Here is a 17,385-nt window from a genome sequence, read left to right on the forward strand (position 1 = left end):
ACAAACTGGAGAGTATGTGTACGTGTATAGAAATGTATATATTTCTTGTAAATTGGTGTCTAGCATTTTTCCTGTCATCATATGATAAATAAAATTAATAAATTAACCTTAAAAATAAAATGTTGACACATACCTATGCAATGGAATAGGAGGCAAACTTTTGCAAGCAATTAAAGGTCTTTACATGCATAGTCAGGCAGCAGTTAGAGTTGACGGTAAATTGAGTTCATGGTTCAGAGTAGTTTCAGGGTAGAGACAAGGCTGCAACCTGTCTCCACTGTTGTTCATATTATTTATGGATCATATGTTGAAAACAATAGACTGGCTGGGTGAGATTAAGATATGTGAACACAAAATAAGCAGTCTTGCATATGCGGATGACTTAGTTGTGATGGCAGATTCGATTGAAAGTTTGCAGAGTAATATTTCAGAGCTAGATCAGAAATGGAAGGACTATGGTATGAAGATTAGCATCTCCAAAACGAAAGTAATGTCAGTGGGAAAGAAATATAAACGGATTGAGTGCCAAATAGGAGGAACAAAGTTAGAATAGGTGGACAGTTCCAAGTACTTAGGATGCATATTCTCACAGGATGGCAATATAGTGAAATAATTGGAAGCGAGGTGTAGCAAAGCTAATTCAGTGAGTGCTCAGCTAGATCTACTGTCTTCTGCAAGAAGGAAGTCAGTACCAAGACTAAGTTATCTGTGCACTGTTCAATCTTTTGACCAACTTTGTTGTATGGGAGCGAAAGCTGGGTGGATTCAGGTTACCTTATCAATAAGGTTGAGGTTACGGATATCAAAGTAGCTAGGATGATTGCAGGTACAAGTAGATGGGAACAATGGCAGGAGGGTGTCCACAATGAGGAAATCAAAGAAAAACTGGAATGAACTCTATAGATGTAGCAGTCAGGGTGAACAGGCTTAGATGGTGGGGTCATGTTACACGCATGGGAGAAGCAAGGTTACCCAAGAGACTCGTGGGTTCAGCAGTAGAGGGTAGGAGGAGTCGGGGCAGACCTAGGAGAAGGTACCTGGATTCGGTTAAGAATGATTTTGAAGTAATAGGCTTAACATCAGAAGAGGCACCAATGTTAGCACTGAATAAGGGATCATGGAGGAATTTTATAAGGGGGACTATGCTCCAGACTGAATGCTGAAATGCATAATCAGGCTTAGATGATGATGATGATGATGATGATGATGATACTTATATAGCACATCCACTCCACATTATCACATGTGTATACTGATAAGTACTGAGGGGACTCATCAATGTAAATGTGCAGGAGATACGGAACAGCTTGCGAGGTTTTCTGTTGTAACTCTACTCCAGAGTCCAATAATAACCAGTGCTTATCCTAAGATGACACTATATTAGACCGACGGGGGTCGAAAGCTGGCAAATCGGGAGCCTGCTTGTGGTTCCTCCACAGACTACAGTGTCAGTACGTTTCTCAAAAGTAAAATTTGATTGAGAGGACCGTAAAGTTACGTGATGATAGAACGCTGGCCAGCATTTACTTTCCCCAGATGGAATTCCAAGTACTTGCTGACAGAAGTCCTTAAAAGCATAGTTATGAAAAAACGTTTGGAACTTGCATGTTTCTTCCTCAGGGAAGAAAGAGCAATTGGTTGAGTAGGAGAGTCCCACTCATGGTAAAGGTGAGACACACAAACAGATGTGAAAGTTCTACGTACATTATGAAGCTGACAGAAGAATGTGATTTAGATGTTCTAGCTTGTGTGCCACTGAATATGGGCCATACTTTGATACCAAGTTGTTAAATTAAGTGTGGTCGTTAACACAGCTTGAGCTGTAATAACAAGATGTCTTTCATATCTTAGGCAAGGTGTCCCAGGAGAAATTGTCAATATTCATGACAAGAACAATCATTCAAAACAAACGGAGGTCTGTTAAACATTGCTTCTATAATGCATACCTCAAGAGCTATGAGCTCTTTTTCATCTTTGATGCTGTGAAAGAAATCTCTTCTACTGCAAGCCCTTTGCTCTCCATAGTTTGAAAGGAGGTAGTATGGACCAAAACAAGACAATTTTGTCTTCTTCATGTGGGCTATAATATGCATACTTCAATAGAAGAGATGTTTCACAGTAGCTAAAATTAATAGGCTTATAGCCCATAATGTATGCATTTTAGAACCTATCTTTATTAGTCTTTTTTGCTTTGCGTTTTTCTTGTCATGTCCCTGAATATTGACCACTCCTCCTGGGACACCCTGGATACATTTTCTGTTGGTTCCTTAAATCACTTCAAATGAGGTGAGCCTTATGTTGGCTCTTTAATCACACAACTGATGTATTACTTCCTTAATGACACACCTGATGCATTCCTTTCACCCCTTGCAACTGAGCCTGTTCTTAACTTTCTCCTTTTAAAGACGCAAAAATAACAGAATAGGTTTTTAAATCACTGGTGTAACAGTCGACTAATCTCAATGAAAGGTCACAATAGACTTAACCTGGGCTATTTTTGTTGTGGAGTGGTCTTTGTTAGTTTTTATTTAACAAAATGGTGCATTGTAGTTGTTAATGCTTCTTTTAGTAGTGTATTTTGTGCATGTAATTCTAACTGTTGTTGACTTGTAGAACAGGTTGCACTGTGATGTAGTGATTACTTTGTCTGTAGTTTGTGGCATGTTAAGGAAAAAAGGTTGGATCTTTTCAGTAGAATAAAGACCAGTATGGAGCACATAGTGTTCAGTTTCCAAGACTGGTGCCCAGATTTCAATTTGTTCCCATCACTACATCTTTGGGGGAAAAATAAGCTTTCCTTGATTTCCTTAGAGAAAGAGACAGGCTTGTAATGTATCCCGTATTATATTCAGTGTGTACATTAAGCAGGCAGTAAAGGACACTGAGGATAAATTTAGAGAGGAAAATAAAATTGAGGAAGAAGGAATAAAAACTTTGATGTTTTCCTATGGAATTGTAATTTTGTCAGACACAGCAAATAACTTGGAACTTTGGTTGAATAGAATGGTAGAATCTTGAAAACAGCTCATAAGATGAATTTTAGCGAAACTAAAACAATGCTAATAGAATATAGTCTAATTAAACCAAGTGATGCTGAACAAATCAGTTTAGGAAAAGGCATACTAGAAGTAGTAGGTGAGTTTTGCTGTTTGGGCAGCAAAGTAACTTATGGCTGAAGCAGACAGGATATAAAATGCAGCCGGACTGTAGCACGAAAAGCGTTTCCAGAAAGAGGAATTTGTTAATACCTAATATAAACTTAAATACTAGGAAGTCATTTTCTGAAGCTATTTGTCTGGAGTGTAGCCTTGTACGGAAGTGAATCATGGACAATAGGCAATTCAGATTTAAAAAAAAGAAAAAGGAACCTTTTGAAATATTACGCCAAGGAAGAATGCTGAAGATTAGGTGGGTAGGCCAAGTAAAGAATGAGGATGTACTGAAATGAATTGAGGGAGGGGGATTTATACCACAACTTGACTGAAAGAAGGGACTGTTCAGTAGGATACATTCCAAGCCATCAAGGAATTGTCTGTTTGGTAGTTGGGGGGGGGGGGGGGGGATATTGTAGAGATAGACCAAGGCATTAATGCAATAAGCAGGTTGCCGATGGCAAGGCTTGCCTAGGATAGAGTATCTGGGAGACCTGCATCACACTAGTGTTCAGTCTAAAGACACTACAACAACAGTGTTCTAGCAGAAGTTTTGTGCACTTAGAGAATAGAATGATTCTGGAATGTCCTGTTCGGAATAAAAATAATGGAACAAGAACGCAGTCTGAGTGGGTGGAGGGTTGGATTGGGTGGAAAGAGTAAGAGGGCAAAGGATGCAGAGTAGGATGTTTCCACTAAAGTGTGCTTTCCTCCCTGTAGTGATGTTTCACGAAGTAACCACAATGAAGTTAACAGAAAAATATCAGTTAACTGTATTGTGTAAGGGTGTGGGGAGGGGGTGAAGGTTTTGACTTGGTTGGGTTCTAGACTAAGATACGGGTTGTCTAAAATGAAATAGCTTGCACATTTACTCGATTTTCCACATTTCTACCACCTAGGAAGTTGAGATTACGTTTGTTTTCATATGGATGTCTGGAGTACTGCAATAAGAGAAATGAAATTTTTCCAAAGGGGAAAAGACTACTACAGCAGTGTTATTACCTAATGGAAAAATGAAACCTACCATGTTGTGAAATGACTTTTACAGTCTGTGTAGCCGACGTTCCATCCGATTTTTCCTCAACATGCCACTGTTGATTATGTTGCTCTCTTGTCCATGTGATTAATTCTGTAGTGTGTTGTAGTGTAGTGTAGTGTAGCATGTTGTGATGGTTGCTTGCTTGTCTGTGCTGTCACTTGTCTCCTAACATCCTGTAAACCTCTGTGGTAGGAACAAAGTGGAATGTGTTTCATATGAGACTTAGTTTTCTTTTCTATTTTAATATAAAAAAGAAAAGAAAGTGTCAGAGTGTACCTGAAACATTGGTCTAATGCTGGCCATTATCCTCGTACATTAACGTTGTTTGTTTTTTATTATTTTACTTTATTTCCTTTCTTCCTCTTCAGCGCTGGCAAGTGCATTGTTCCAGTTTTTATTTAGGTATGTTAAAGGTACTCATAAGAAACTGCTCACGGTCTACACATCCCAACAGTGCTGCAGTTTTTCCTGGTGTTAATATGATATACAGTTTCACATTAACTCGGCAACAAATACTTCATAATTTGTTACCCAGTTTGTCAGCGTTCCAAAGATTATATTCTTTCCGTGTTGACTGTGAAGTCATTCCTGCTTTTATCTAGGAATATTTACTTGTGCTTTACAGTGGCTGTTAATGGTTGCTGTCAGTTTCCTATTTTGCCAGCGGAAAGGGAAGAGTGGGAAAAAAATTATTTTCACGTTAACACTCGATAATGACAGAGAAGGTTGAAATCGGTTGTGCTCTGATAAAATGAGAGTTTTATGTTTACTTATTTTGGTACACTATCAGAATGTCTTTCGTGAGAGAAAAACAATGCTACAGATTCCACTTTGTCACGTTGTGCATGTGTTCATTTCACTCTCTGCACGTGTTCTTGTGGTTGTCGGTGTAGCTGGAGAGCAGAGACGACGTGGATGCCTGTGCCGTCCTGCAGTTGCCGCCCGTGCCTTCCCTACCGTCCCTCAAATTCCTTGACGATATCCCTCTCCCGCCTCACACCTCGTGTTCTTGTGAACAGCCATGTGTCTTACAAAAGAAAAAGTGTTTTGAGACGAAAGTTTCCTGGAAAGATCTTTCTCTGTACTGTGGAGGTTATCCCCCACTGAACCGCAGGCACAAGATGAGAAGTTCGGTCAGGAAATACTTAAATGCAGCGAAGAATAGGGACTCCCCGAGAAGAGCAGTTCGTCGACTGAATGAAATTGAGCCTCTGGCACCGTACACCACGGAGCCTCCTGGCGCACCGCCATTGCCGTATTCGACTCCGTCACCTCTATCTCCCACATCCCCTAGGCCGCGGTCCTTCCTGTGGGATGCGGGTTGGCATTCCCCTGGGTCGGGGGAAACCTTGCCTCCACCATTCGAGCCAGAGTCTCCCACCGTCCCCTATCCGTCCCTTGATTCCTACCACGGCCGGCAGCAGCAGACTGTGTTTTGCTTCCCGGAGATGACGTCGGTCTCGTCAATATCCGACCTGGACGAGTGCATGGTAAGTACTGTGACGTCACAGCATAACAGTTAACTTGACGCACTTAATAATTTTTTTTATTTCACATTTTTGTGAGAATGTTGTAGTGAAGAAAGTGACTGCCGAGGTAAGTCCCAATGTTTCAGATTACTGTTTCCATTGTTTTTGTGAAAACTGTGCTCATTGAGAAAGCTTAAGTGTCATATGCTAAATAACATAGTGGATTACCTGAACAGTGAAATTACTTATGTGTTTTCATTAACTCTAAGTGACTATCCCAAGAGCTGTCAGAAATATTTGTTGTTTGAATAATGAAGTCTAGTTCACAATTTCATTTGTTTTCAGTGAACCAGTACAGGCCTGCTTCAGCTCTAAAAACTTATTGCAGCAGCAGGCCTGAAGATGGGCTTTCCTGGTTTAAACTGATCATTGCAAACAAATGAAATTGTGACCTAGACTACATTTTTCATATATATATGGTTATAATAGAAGGAAACATTCCACGAAGGAAAAATATACTTAAAAACAAAGATGATGTGACTTACCAAATGAAAGTGCTGGCAGGTCGACAGACACACAAACGAACACATACATACACACAAAATTCAAGCTTTCGCAACAAACTGTTGCCTCATCAGGAAAGAGGGAAGGAGAGGGAAAGAAGAAAGGATGTGGGTTTTAAGGGAGAGGGTAAGGAGTCATTCCAGTCCCGGGAGCGGAAAGACTTACCTTAGGGGGAAAAAAGGACGGGTATACACTCGCGCACACACACACATATCCATCCACACATATACAGACACAAGCAGACATATTTAAAGACAAAGAGTTTGGGCAGAGATGTCAGTCGAGGCAGAAGTGCAGAGGCAAAGATGTTGAATGACAGGTGAGGTATGAGTGGCGGCAACTTGAAATTAGCGGAGATTGAGGCCTGGTGGATAACGGGAAGAGAGGATATATTGAAGAGCAAGTTCCCATCTCCGGAGTTCGGATAGGTTGGTGTTAGTAGGAAGTATCCAGATAACCCGGACGGTGTAACACTTCGCCAAGATGTGCTGGTCGTGCACCAAGGCATGTTTAGCCACAGGGTGATCCTCATTACCAACAAACACTGTCTGCCTGTGTCCATTCATGCAAATGGACAGTTTGTTGCTGGTCATTCCCACATAGAATGCATCACAGTGTAGGCAGGTCAGTTGGTAGATCACGTGGGTGCTTTCACACGTGGCTCTGCCTTTGATTGTGTACACCTTCCGGGTTACAGGACTGGAGTAGGTGGTGGTGGGAGGGTGCATGGGACAGGTTTTACACCGGGGGCGGTTACAAGGGTAGGAGCCAGAGGGTAGGGAAGGTGGTTTGGGGATTTCATAGGGATGAACTAAGAGGTTACGAAGGTTAGGTGGACGGCGGAAAGACACTCCTGGTGGAGTGGGGAGGATTTCATGAAGGATGGATCTCATTTCAGGGCAGGATTTGAGGAAGTCGTATCCCTGCTGGAGAGCCACATTCAGAATCTGATCCAGTCCCGGAAAGTATCCTGTCACAAGTGGGGCACTTTTGTGGTTCTTCTGTGGGAGGTTCTGGGTTTGAGAGGATGAGGAAGTGGCTCTGGTTATTTGCTTCTGTACCAGGTCGGGAGGGTAGTTGCGGGATGCGAAAGCTGTTGTCAGGTTGTTGGTGTAATGCTTCAGGGATTCCGGACTGGAGCAGATTCGTTTGCCACGAAGACCTAGGCTGTAGGGAAGGGACCGTTTGATGTGGAATGGGTGGCAGCTGTCATAATGGAGGTACTGTTGCTTGTTGGTGGGTTTGATGTGGACGGATGTGTGAAGCTGGCCATTGGACAGGTGAAGGTCAACATCAAGGAAAGTGGCATGGGATTAGGAGTAGGACCAGGTGAATCTGATGGAAGCAAAGGAGTTGAGGTTGGAGAGGAAATTCTGGAGTTGTTCTTCACTGTGAGTCCAGATCATGAAGATGTCATCAATAAATCTGTACCAAACTATGGGTTGGCAGACCTGGGTAACCAAGAAGGCTTCCTCTAAGCGACCCATGAATAGGTTGGCGTACGAAGGGGCCATCCTGGTACCCATGGCTGTTCCCTTTAATTGTTGGTATGTCTGGTTTTCAAAAGTGAAGAAGTTGTGGGTCAGGATGAAGCTGGCTAAGGTAATGAGGAAAGAGGTTTTAGGTAGGGTGGCAGGTGATCGGCATGAAAGGAAGTGCTCCATCGCAGTGAGGCCCTGGACGTGCGGGATATTTGTGTATAAGGAAGTGGCATCAATGGTTACAAGGATGGTTTCTGGGGGTAACGGATTGGGTAAGGATTCCAGGCATTCGAGAAAGTGGTTGGTGTCTTTGATGAAGGATGGGAGACTGCATGTAATGGGTTGAAGGTGTTGATCTACGTAGGCAGAGATACGTTCTGTGGGGGCTTGGTAACCAGCTACAATGGGGCGGCCGGGATGATTGGGTTTGTGAATTTTAGGAAGAAGGTAGAAGGTAGGGGTGCGGGGTGTCGGTGGGGTCAGGAGGTTGATGGAGTCAGGTGAAAGGTTTTGTAGGGGGCCTAAGGTTCTGAGGATTCCTTGAAGCTCTGCCTGGACATCAGGAATGGGATTACCTTGGCAAACTTTGTATGTGGTGTTGTCTGAAAGCTGACGCAGTCCCTCAGCCACATACTCCCGACGATCAAGTACCACGGTCGTGGAACCCTTGTCCGCCGGAAGAATGACGATGGACCGGTCAGCCTTCAGATCACGGATAGCCTGGGCTTCAGCAGTGGTGATGTTGGGAGTAGGATTAAGGTTTTTTAAGAAGGATTGAGAGGCAAGGCTGGAAGTCAGAAATTCCTGGAAGGTTTGGAGAGGGTGATTTTGAGGAAGAGGAGGTGGGTCCCGCTGTGACGGAGGACGGAACTGTTCCAGGCAGGGTTCAATTTGGATAGTGTCTTGGGGAGTTGGATCATTAGGGGTTAGGATTAGGATCATTTACCCCCAAAGGCCTCACACTTAAAGTTCCCATCTCTGGCTGCAACCCTTCTTTCCATCAGTCCCTATACCAGTTCCAAACTGAACAATCCATTGCCCTCACCCACCTAATCCTTCATCTACACATCAACTCAGCCAATGCACACACCCGTCAACTCCTATCTTTAATAAAAGTCCTCAATCTTTCCTCTCCCACATCCACACCGGCTATTCAGAGCATCCTCCTACAGGCCAACCGCCAATTAGAACAGCATGCCACCCTTCACCTCAAAAAACTATCCAATCTCCTGGTTTCCCACCTCCGGAAAGGCAACTCACTCACCCTTCACAACCTTTCCAGCAAACCTCAACCACCTCTCATTGCACACAAACCCAGTCTCTCCCATCTACTCAATCTCCCACTTCCAGCTCCACTCCCTCCAAAACCTCAAAATTCCGATCAACACGATCTGGCACCACAACACCCTAATTCAGTAGTTAACCTTTCCTCCAAACCTCTCTCCCAATCCGAAACCTCTGTCCTATCCAAAGGCCTCACCTTCAGCCCCACTCCCAGATTCAACCAAACAGCCCTCGTCAAAGATTTACTGTCCTACACTCGTACTCTCTGCTGGAAGTATCACTTTGCCACGAAGAAAAATGATCCTAATCCTACCCCTAATGATCCAACTCCCCAAGACACTATCCAAATTGAACCCTGCCTGGAACAGTTCCGTCCTCCGTCACAGCGGGACCCACCTCCTCTTCCTCAAAATCACCCTCTCCAAACCTTCCAGGAATTTCTGACTTCCAGCCTTGCCTCTCAATCCTTCTTAAAAAACCTTAATCCTACTCCCAACATCACCACTGCTGAAGCCCAGGCTATCCGTGATCTGAAGGCTGACCGGTCCATCGTCATTCTTCCGGCGGACAAGGGTTCCACGACCGTGGTACTTGATCGTCGGGAGTATGTGGCTGAGGGACTGCGTCAGCTTTCAGACAACACCACATACAAAGTTTGCCAAGGTAATCCCATTCCTGATGTCCAGGCAGAGCTTCAAGGAATCCTCAGAACCTTAGGCCCCCTACAAAACCTTTCACCTGACTCCATCAACCTCCTGACCCCACCGATACCCCGCACCCCTACCTTCTACCTTCTTCCTAAAATTCACAAACCCAATCATCCCGGCCGCCCCATTGTAGCTGGTTACCAAGCCCCCACAGAACGTATCTCTGCCTACGTAGATCAACACCTTCAACCCATTACATGCAGTCTCCCATCCTTCATCAAAGACACCAACCACTTTCTCGAACGCCTGGAATCCTTACCCAATCCGTTACCCCCAGAAACCATCCTTGTAACCATTGATGCCACTTCCTTATACACAAATATCCCGCACGTCCAGGGCCTCGCTGCGATGGAGCACTTCCTTTCACGCCGATCACCTGCCACCCTACCTAAAACCTCTTTCCTCATTACCTTAGCCAGCTTCATCCTGACCCACAACTTCTTCACTTTTGAAAACCAGACATACCAACAATTAAAGGGAACAGCCATGGGTACCAGGATGGCCCCTTCGTACGCCAACCTATTCATGGGTCGCTTAGAGGAAGCCTTCTTGGTTACCCAGGTCTGCCAACCCATAGTTTGGTACAGATTTATTGATGACATCTTCATGATCTGGACTCACAGTGAAGAACAACTCCAGAATTTCCTCTCCAATCTCAACTCCTTTGGTTCCATCAGATTCACCTGGTCCTACTCCAAATCCCATGCCACTTTCCTTGATGTTGACCTTCACCTGTCCAATGGCCAGCTTCACACATCCGTCCACATCAAACCCACCAACAAGCAACAGTACCTCCATTACGACAGCTGCCACCCATTCCACATCAAACGGTCCCTTCCCTACAGCCTAGGTCTTCGTGGCAAACGAATCTGCTCCAGTCCGGAATCCCTGAAGCATTACACCAACAACCTGACAACAGCTTTCGCATCCCGCAACTACCCTCCCGACCTGGTACAGAAGCAAATAACCAGAGCCACTTCCTCATCCTCTCAAACCCAGAACCTCCCACAGAAGAACCACAAAAGTGCCCCACTTGTGACAGGATACTTTCCGGGACTGGATCAGATTCTGAATGTGGCTCTCCAGCAGGGATACGACTTCCTCAAATCCTGCCCTGAAATGAGATCCATCCTTCATGAAATCCTCCCCACTCCACCAAGAGTGTCTTTCCGCCGTCCACCTAACCTTTGTAACCTCTTAGTTCATCCCTATGAAATCCCCAAACCACTTTCCCTACCCTCTGGCTCCTACCCTTGTAACCGCCCCCGGTGTAAAACCTGTCCCATGCACCCTCCCACCACCACCACCACCTACTCCAGTCCTGTAACCCGGAAGGTGTACACAATCAAAGGCAGAGCAACGTGTGAAAGCACTCACGTGATCTACCAACTGACCTGCCTACACTGTGATGCATTCTATGTGGGAATGACCAGCAACAAACTGTCCATTCGCATGAATGGACACAGGCAGACAGTGTTTGTTGGTAATGAGGATCACCCTGTGGCTAAACATGCCTTGGTGCACGACCAGCACATCTTGGCGAAGTGTTACACCGTCCGGGTTATCTGGATACTTCCTACTAACACCAACCTATCCGAACTCCGGAGATGGGAACTTGCTCTTCAATATATCCTCTCTTCCCGTTATCCACCAGGCCTCAATCTCCGCTAATTTCAAATTTCCGCCACTCATACCTCACCTGTCATTCATCAACATCTTTGCCTCTGCACTTCTGCCTCGACTGACATCTCTGCCCAAACTCTTTGTCTTTAAATATGTCTGCTTGTGTCTGTATATGTGTGGATGGATATGTGTGTGTGTGTGTGTGTGTGTGTGTGTGTGTGTGTGTGTGTGTGTGCGCGCGCGAGTGTATACCCGTCCTTTTCTCCCCCTAAGGTAAGTCTTTCCGCTCCCGGGACTGGAATGACTCCTTACCCTCTCCCTTAAAACCCACATCCTTTCTTCTTTCCCTCTCCTTCCCTCTTTCCTGATGAGGCAACAGTTTGTTGCGAAAGCTTGAATTTTGTGTGTATGTTTGTGTTCGTTCATCTTTGTTTTTAAGTATATATATATATATATATATATATATATATAATAGAGGGAAACATTCCACGTGGGAAAAATATATTTAAAAAGAAAGATGATGAGACTTACCAAACAAAAGCGCTGGCAGGTCGATAGACACACAAACATACACACAAAAATCTAGCTTTCGCAACCAACGGTTGCCTCGTCAGGAAAGAGGGGAGGAGAAGGAAAGACAAAAGGATATGGGTTTTAAGGGAGAGGGTAAGGAGTCATTCCAATCCCGGGAGCGGAAAGACTTACCTTAGGGGGAAAAAAGGACAGGTATACACTCGCGCACACACACACATATCCATCCACACATACACAGACACAAGCAGACATATATATATATATATATAGTTATAATAATGATATGGTTATAATGTGTATGTTTGTGTTCGTTTGTGTGTCTGTCGACCTGCCAGCACTTTCATTTAGTAATTCACATCATCTTTGTTTTTAGGTATATTTTTCCTTCGTGGAATGTTTCCTTCTATTATAACCATATCATTAATTTGAACCCAACAATTATATATGTATATATAGTTGATGTGACTTACCAAACGAAAGCGTTGGTATGTTGATACACACACACACACACACACACACACACACACACACACACACACACACACACACACACACAATTCAAGCTTTTGCAACCTACAGTTGCTTCATCAGGAAAGGGGGAAGGAGAGGGAAAGATGAAAGGATGTGGATTTTAAGGGAGAGGGCAAGGAGTCATTCCAATCCCGGAAGCGGAAAGACTTACCTTAGGGGGGAAAAAGGACAGGTATACACTCGCACACGCACACTCACGCATGCACGCACACGCATGCATGAAAACACACACACACACACACACACACACACACACACACACACACACACACACATCCATCCGCTTCTATTTTTCCCACGTGGAATGTTGCCCTCTATATATATCTATCATTGTGGTGTCTATACGACAGCATAGTACTCTCTTTCACATCATTATTTATGATGTAAAAACAGTTCAGATTGTAATTTACATGAGTTCTGGTTTCAATTTATTGTTTCATTTAATCAGTCATTTTTGGCCCTTTAAATTTTTATTTTCGGCTTCATACAGTTGCTTTTTATTCCATTTTTCTAATTGGGGTATCCGCATTAATGACATGTTTGACTACAACCTATTATAATGGAATTAAGCTCTGTTCCCATGTTTGTGGAAAATGATTATAAATTAAAACAGCCCACTTTCTTGCAAAATAAAATTTTGTTGTATTCCCCATCATGGTTCACCACAATTTTGGCAGAATCTGTGGGTTTTCCTTCTATTCCTTTTATTTCTTCTTTTGTTACGTGATGTGTGCCTTGTGACTGTCAAATGTCCGAGAAGGAAATGTGTACTTAAGCTCTTATTTTTAAAACAAGCTGTACATAATGCAAGAATCTCTAATTATGTAAAAATGAGAAAATTAGCTTCCAATACGTCCTGGCAGAGAGTTGCCAACCAATATAAATGTTGATGGTGGTGTAGAAGACGATTTGATCAAAGCAGATGATGTCACAGACTGATCAGCTATGTCTTTACCAGGGTGTTCATCCTCCCTCTGAGGGTATCACTTGCCAGAAATTGGAAGAAGTGAGGTAGACACTATTGGAACACACTGCTTACATGCCAGAACTGTCAACGTGTGATTTGAGACTGGTGCTGGTGCGAAAGATGTCACACACAATAGGCTGGTGCCGTGACTCGCACTTTTGACAGTGAAGTCCTAAAGTTGGTGCCAATATGATGTGCTAAGTGCATGTCTAAAGCAACAGATTATGCACAAAAGTGGTGTACACTTTACTCAGTGGAAAAGCAGGTTGATTAGTCCTTAGGTGTTTAGACTTGGTCTGAGTTTGCTGTTTCAGACCGAGAAATACTGTATGGTAGGAAAGCTTGTGAACTTGTGTAATGTGCTTTACTTAGTGCACACAAAATATTGAGCATAATTGTATGAAGACAAAATTATAGATTATATCCTGTGAAGCATGTGGCAAAGTTCATGCAGTGCTGTGTTATCAACATAACTGCAATACATTAATTACATTTGACAAAGTGATTTCTGCACTAGTATCATACCCATAGTTGCATATAACTCTCTAGATGACCAAGCCTACACTGCTACAACAAATCACTACAAACTGTGTACAGTTTGACTACGAGTTACTTTGTGACTTGAAACAGTTGTAGTTGTATAAAAATTGTAAATTTACAAATAGGCAACTGGTTGCAGTTATTTCTGAAAATTTGAAAACCAAAATTGCACTTAGTCGTTAGAACTGATGGTAGGGGCCCTATCTAACATAAGAATACTGAAAATTTTAGCTGGCTAGGAGGTGTGCTTGGATAGTCCAGTTGTGAGGTGCTGCTCCTAAAAAGTAAGAAATCAAAATTTGAATCCCAGTTCTGGCATAAATTTTGAATTATGTGATCAGATGGCAGTCTGTGATTACAAAATATGGCATACTGCTTTGCTGCATGACACAGTAGTTTTTCCAAGGTTTTGTTCACTACAAAGGACTTTTTTAACTAATACATGTGCCTTCTCTTTTAGTTTGAATTGAAAGAACTAAAACGCCGCCAAGAAGAGGAAGAGCGCAAACGTCAAGAGGAACTGGCTGCCAAGCAGACACCTCCACCTAGCTCTCCTGATGAACAACCATCTGAAAAGTGAGTATTGAGTGCAGTTTCTCTCTCTCTCTCTCATATGACTGCCATACATTTACATTACTGAGTTAAACACTGTTTCGACAAATTCCCTTTTTTAGGGTGGATGGAGAAATGTCACCAGAGGCTGAGCAAGTGCAAGTGAATGGTGAGGATACAGAGGCCAGAGAAGGTAACTAACTGTGCAGATTACTCTCTCTACTGCACAAGGTGGTTAACACAGTTACAGCTATAGTAGTCCAGGAAAAATAGAAAGAAACTGTTCCCAGAAGGCTGAGAGTCTTGTAATGTAGTTTAGCTTCATTTCCCATCTGAAACTTCTGGATCACTGTATCATTTATATTTTGATAACGTCGAGATAACACTTGTATACTGAAAGGGGGGAATCAAGAAATATTTCACTGTATCTGACAACGAGAAAAATGGTGGTGGAACTTCAGACTACTGCTGTAATATCAACAAATGAATGCCTCTTGGGAATAGTTTTAGATTAAATGTTGTTAGCAGCAGCATATCAGATATGTTGGCTAACAAATAATGTATGACTACACAGATGTGGGTGCAACCTGAGACAGCAGCAAAACAACTGAAATTACAGTGTCAAATTTACTTATTTAAGAAATATTGTTGAAGATATCTTGACAAAAATGTATTAAGAATGATTTTTTTACTCTGCAGGGGAGTGTACACTGAAATGAAACTTCCTGGCAGGTTAAACCTGTGTGCCAGGCTGAAAATGGAACTTGGGATCTTTGCCTTTTGCGGGCAAGTGCTGCATCGACTGTGCTATCCGAACACAATTGAAATGAGCAGTTGCCTATAAAAGGCAAAAGTCCCGAGTTGGAGTCTCTGTCTGGCACATAGCTTCAATGTGCCAGGAAGTTTCAGATCAGTGCACACTCCACTGCAGAGTGAAAAATTCATCCTGGAAACATCCCCCAGGCTGTGGCTAAGCCATGTTTTTGCAACATCGTTTCTTCCAGGAGTGCTAGTTCTGCTTGTTTTGCAGTAGAACTTCTGTGAAGGTAGGAGAATGAGGTACTGGTGAAGTACAGCTGCGAGGATGGGTCACGAGTCGTACTTTGGCAGCTCACGTTGGTAGAGCACTTGCCCGCAAAAGCCATAGGTCCCAAGTTAGAATCTCAGTCTAGCTCACAGTTTTAATCTGCCAGGAAGTTTAAAAAATGTGTTATTTAAACTTGGTAGTATCAGTGTAGGGAAAATGTGGTATACAGCAGTACGCAGATGGTAGTATTGTACAAAGAAAACTTAATCTGAAAATGTTACTGTTCTTTTACGAGTCAGTTTGTGCTTTTATCTGGTAAGGTGTTCAGTCTGTTTTGATGGTGTCTATCTGAAGATGGAAGTTCATACCGCAGAAACATGTCAATTTCAAAGTGATCAAGTTTTAGGGTGATTAACATTGTAAGTATGGACCTATGAAATGGATATACTAACTTTTGCCTCTGTTACTGTTAAATTGTGCTGCAGAATGACATGTCACCTTAGGCTATTTTGCTATGTGATTATTCTCTGCAGTTTCTTAGGACAGAAAAAGTAAATAAAGCCAAAGGATGCGACAACAGGCTATACGGATAACTTACACTTTTCCTAGAAATGTTATACACACAGTTAATTGCGTATTGCAATGTACATCTGAATTTCAGTTGATTTGTTGTTCTAAGGAAGGAACCTTAATGTTTTGTATAGTGAATTATTGTTTGAAAGTATTTCATATTTTATTTATTTTTTGTTGAAGATTTCTTGCACCAATTATTAGTGATTTTTGTTTTGCTTCTATATGGGTGAAGTGTTTGCTTTTTGTTGCATTTCTGACAGATTTGTTGCACTTCTTTATTACCATCACGTATCTCCTGGTTTATTATTATTATTATTTTGTATGCTATTTATGTAGCATCCCCTTTAGTCAACCAACTTGAATTTTCCTAAATTCATATGACTATCTTATTCCACTTATCTTCCTAAGACAGTTTATCTACTTCATGGAAAGTGACTCGTAGCCGTTGGTGTATCATGTGTTGTGAATACAGAAACAAATGAAATTAGGTTTCAAATTGAAGTGACAGGTAATTAGCCAAGAAGACTACTGTGATGAGGAAAGTGTAGCACACAGTTCATTAGACATAATTTACACTTTCCTGATTTTTTCCATCCCAAAATTTATCAGTGTTCTTCATGAGTGACAGTTTTAAATTGAGTGTTGTCTCATAAGTAAGGTGCACATGAAATAAAGTGAGCAGAAAAGGAACATAATGAGAAAATGAATTTTGTTCCAAATAGATCCTTGCATATTAAAATATGTTGTTTATCCTGACATTTTTCAGTGTAATCTCAGTGTCAGCTTAAGCCTTATTTTGATGAAATACCATATATATGCGGTTAATACATGGCATCAAATAATCCACAGACCCTAATTTTAAGGGAGGGAAAGAAAGAAAGAAGTATTGGCTTTAATTCGTGTTTTATTTACAAAAAAAATTCTAACATACAGATTCTATTCATAATCACTTCCATTGTCATCACTAGCAGAATTGTTGTCGCCATCTTCCAATAGTGTCTCATCCTCTGTTCTGTCCAGTGAATTTGTGATACTTTTTTTTAAGAATTTTTCTGCCAGTGTTAGAAGAATGGAGTCCAATGCATATTTCACCCACTCACAAATCTGGGACAGAACCGGTTGCTTGATTTTTCAACTCTTCATGAACTTAGGGCTTTCATTGGCCATCCATTGCATATTTCGCTGTTTAAGTGCAGCTTTGAATGGCGAATTTATACACACATTTAGTGGTTATAGGACAGAGGATATGTCTCCGTGGATAATGACCAAGTCAGTTTTTGTTTTATGTAACTTGTCTTGCACTTTCTCAGTTGTATATCTGTGGAAGCTGTTCAGGACCAAT

The 17,385-nt window shown here is 42.3% G+C and overlaps 1 protein-coding gene across 5 annotated transcripts in view; it reads left to right on the top strand.

Annotated features, from left to right (window-relative positions):
* The window catches only part of LOC126106859 (spectrin beta chain), a 484,283-nt gene that overhangs the window by 413,947 nt on the left and 52,951 nt on the right, over positions 1 to 17,385 (top strand). For 4 of the 5 annotated variants that reach the window (XM_049913255.1, XM_049913253.1, XM_049913254.1 and 1 more), the window contains exons 36-38: positions 5,085 to 5,681; positions 14,352 to 14,467; positions 14,566 to 14,636. In XM_049913255.1, coding sequence (XP_049769212.1) covers positions 5,085 to 5,681; positions 14,352 to 14,467; positions 14,566 to 14,636 — 784 coding nt within the window. The remainder of the gene's footprint in view (positions 1 to 5,084; positions 5,682 to 14,351; positions 14,468 to 14,565; positions 14,637 to 17,385) is intronic. The other variant, XM_049913257.1, reaches the window with a different exon arrangement.

Source organism: Schistocerca cancellata, chromosome 10 (assembly GCF_023864275.1).
Source record: "Schistocerca cancellata isolate TAMUIC-IGC-003103 chromosome 10, iqSchCanc2.1, whole genome shotgun sequence".
In the NCBI taxonomy this organism is placed as follows: domain Eukaryota; kingdom Metazoa; phylum Arthropoda; class Insecta; order Orthoptera; family Acrididae; genus Schistocerca; species Schistocerca cancellata.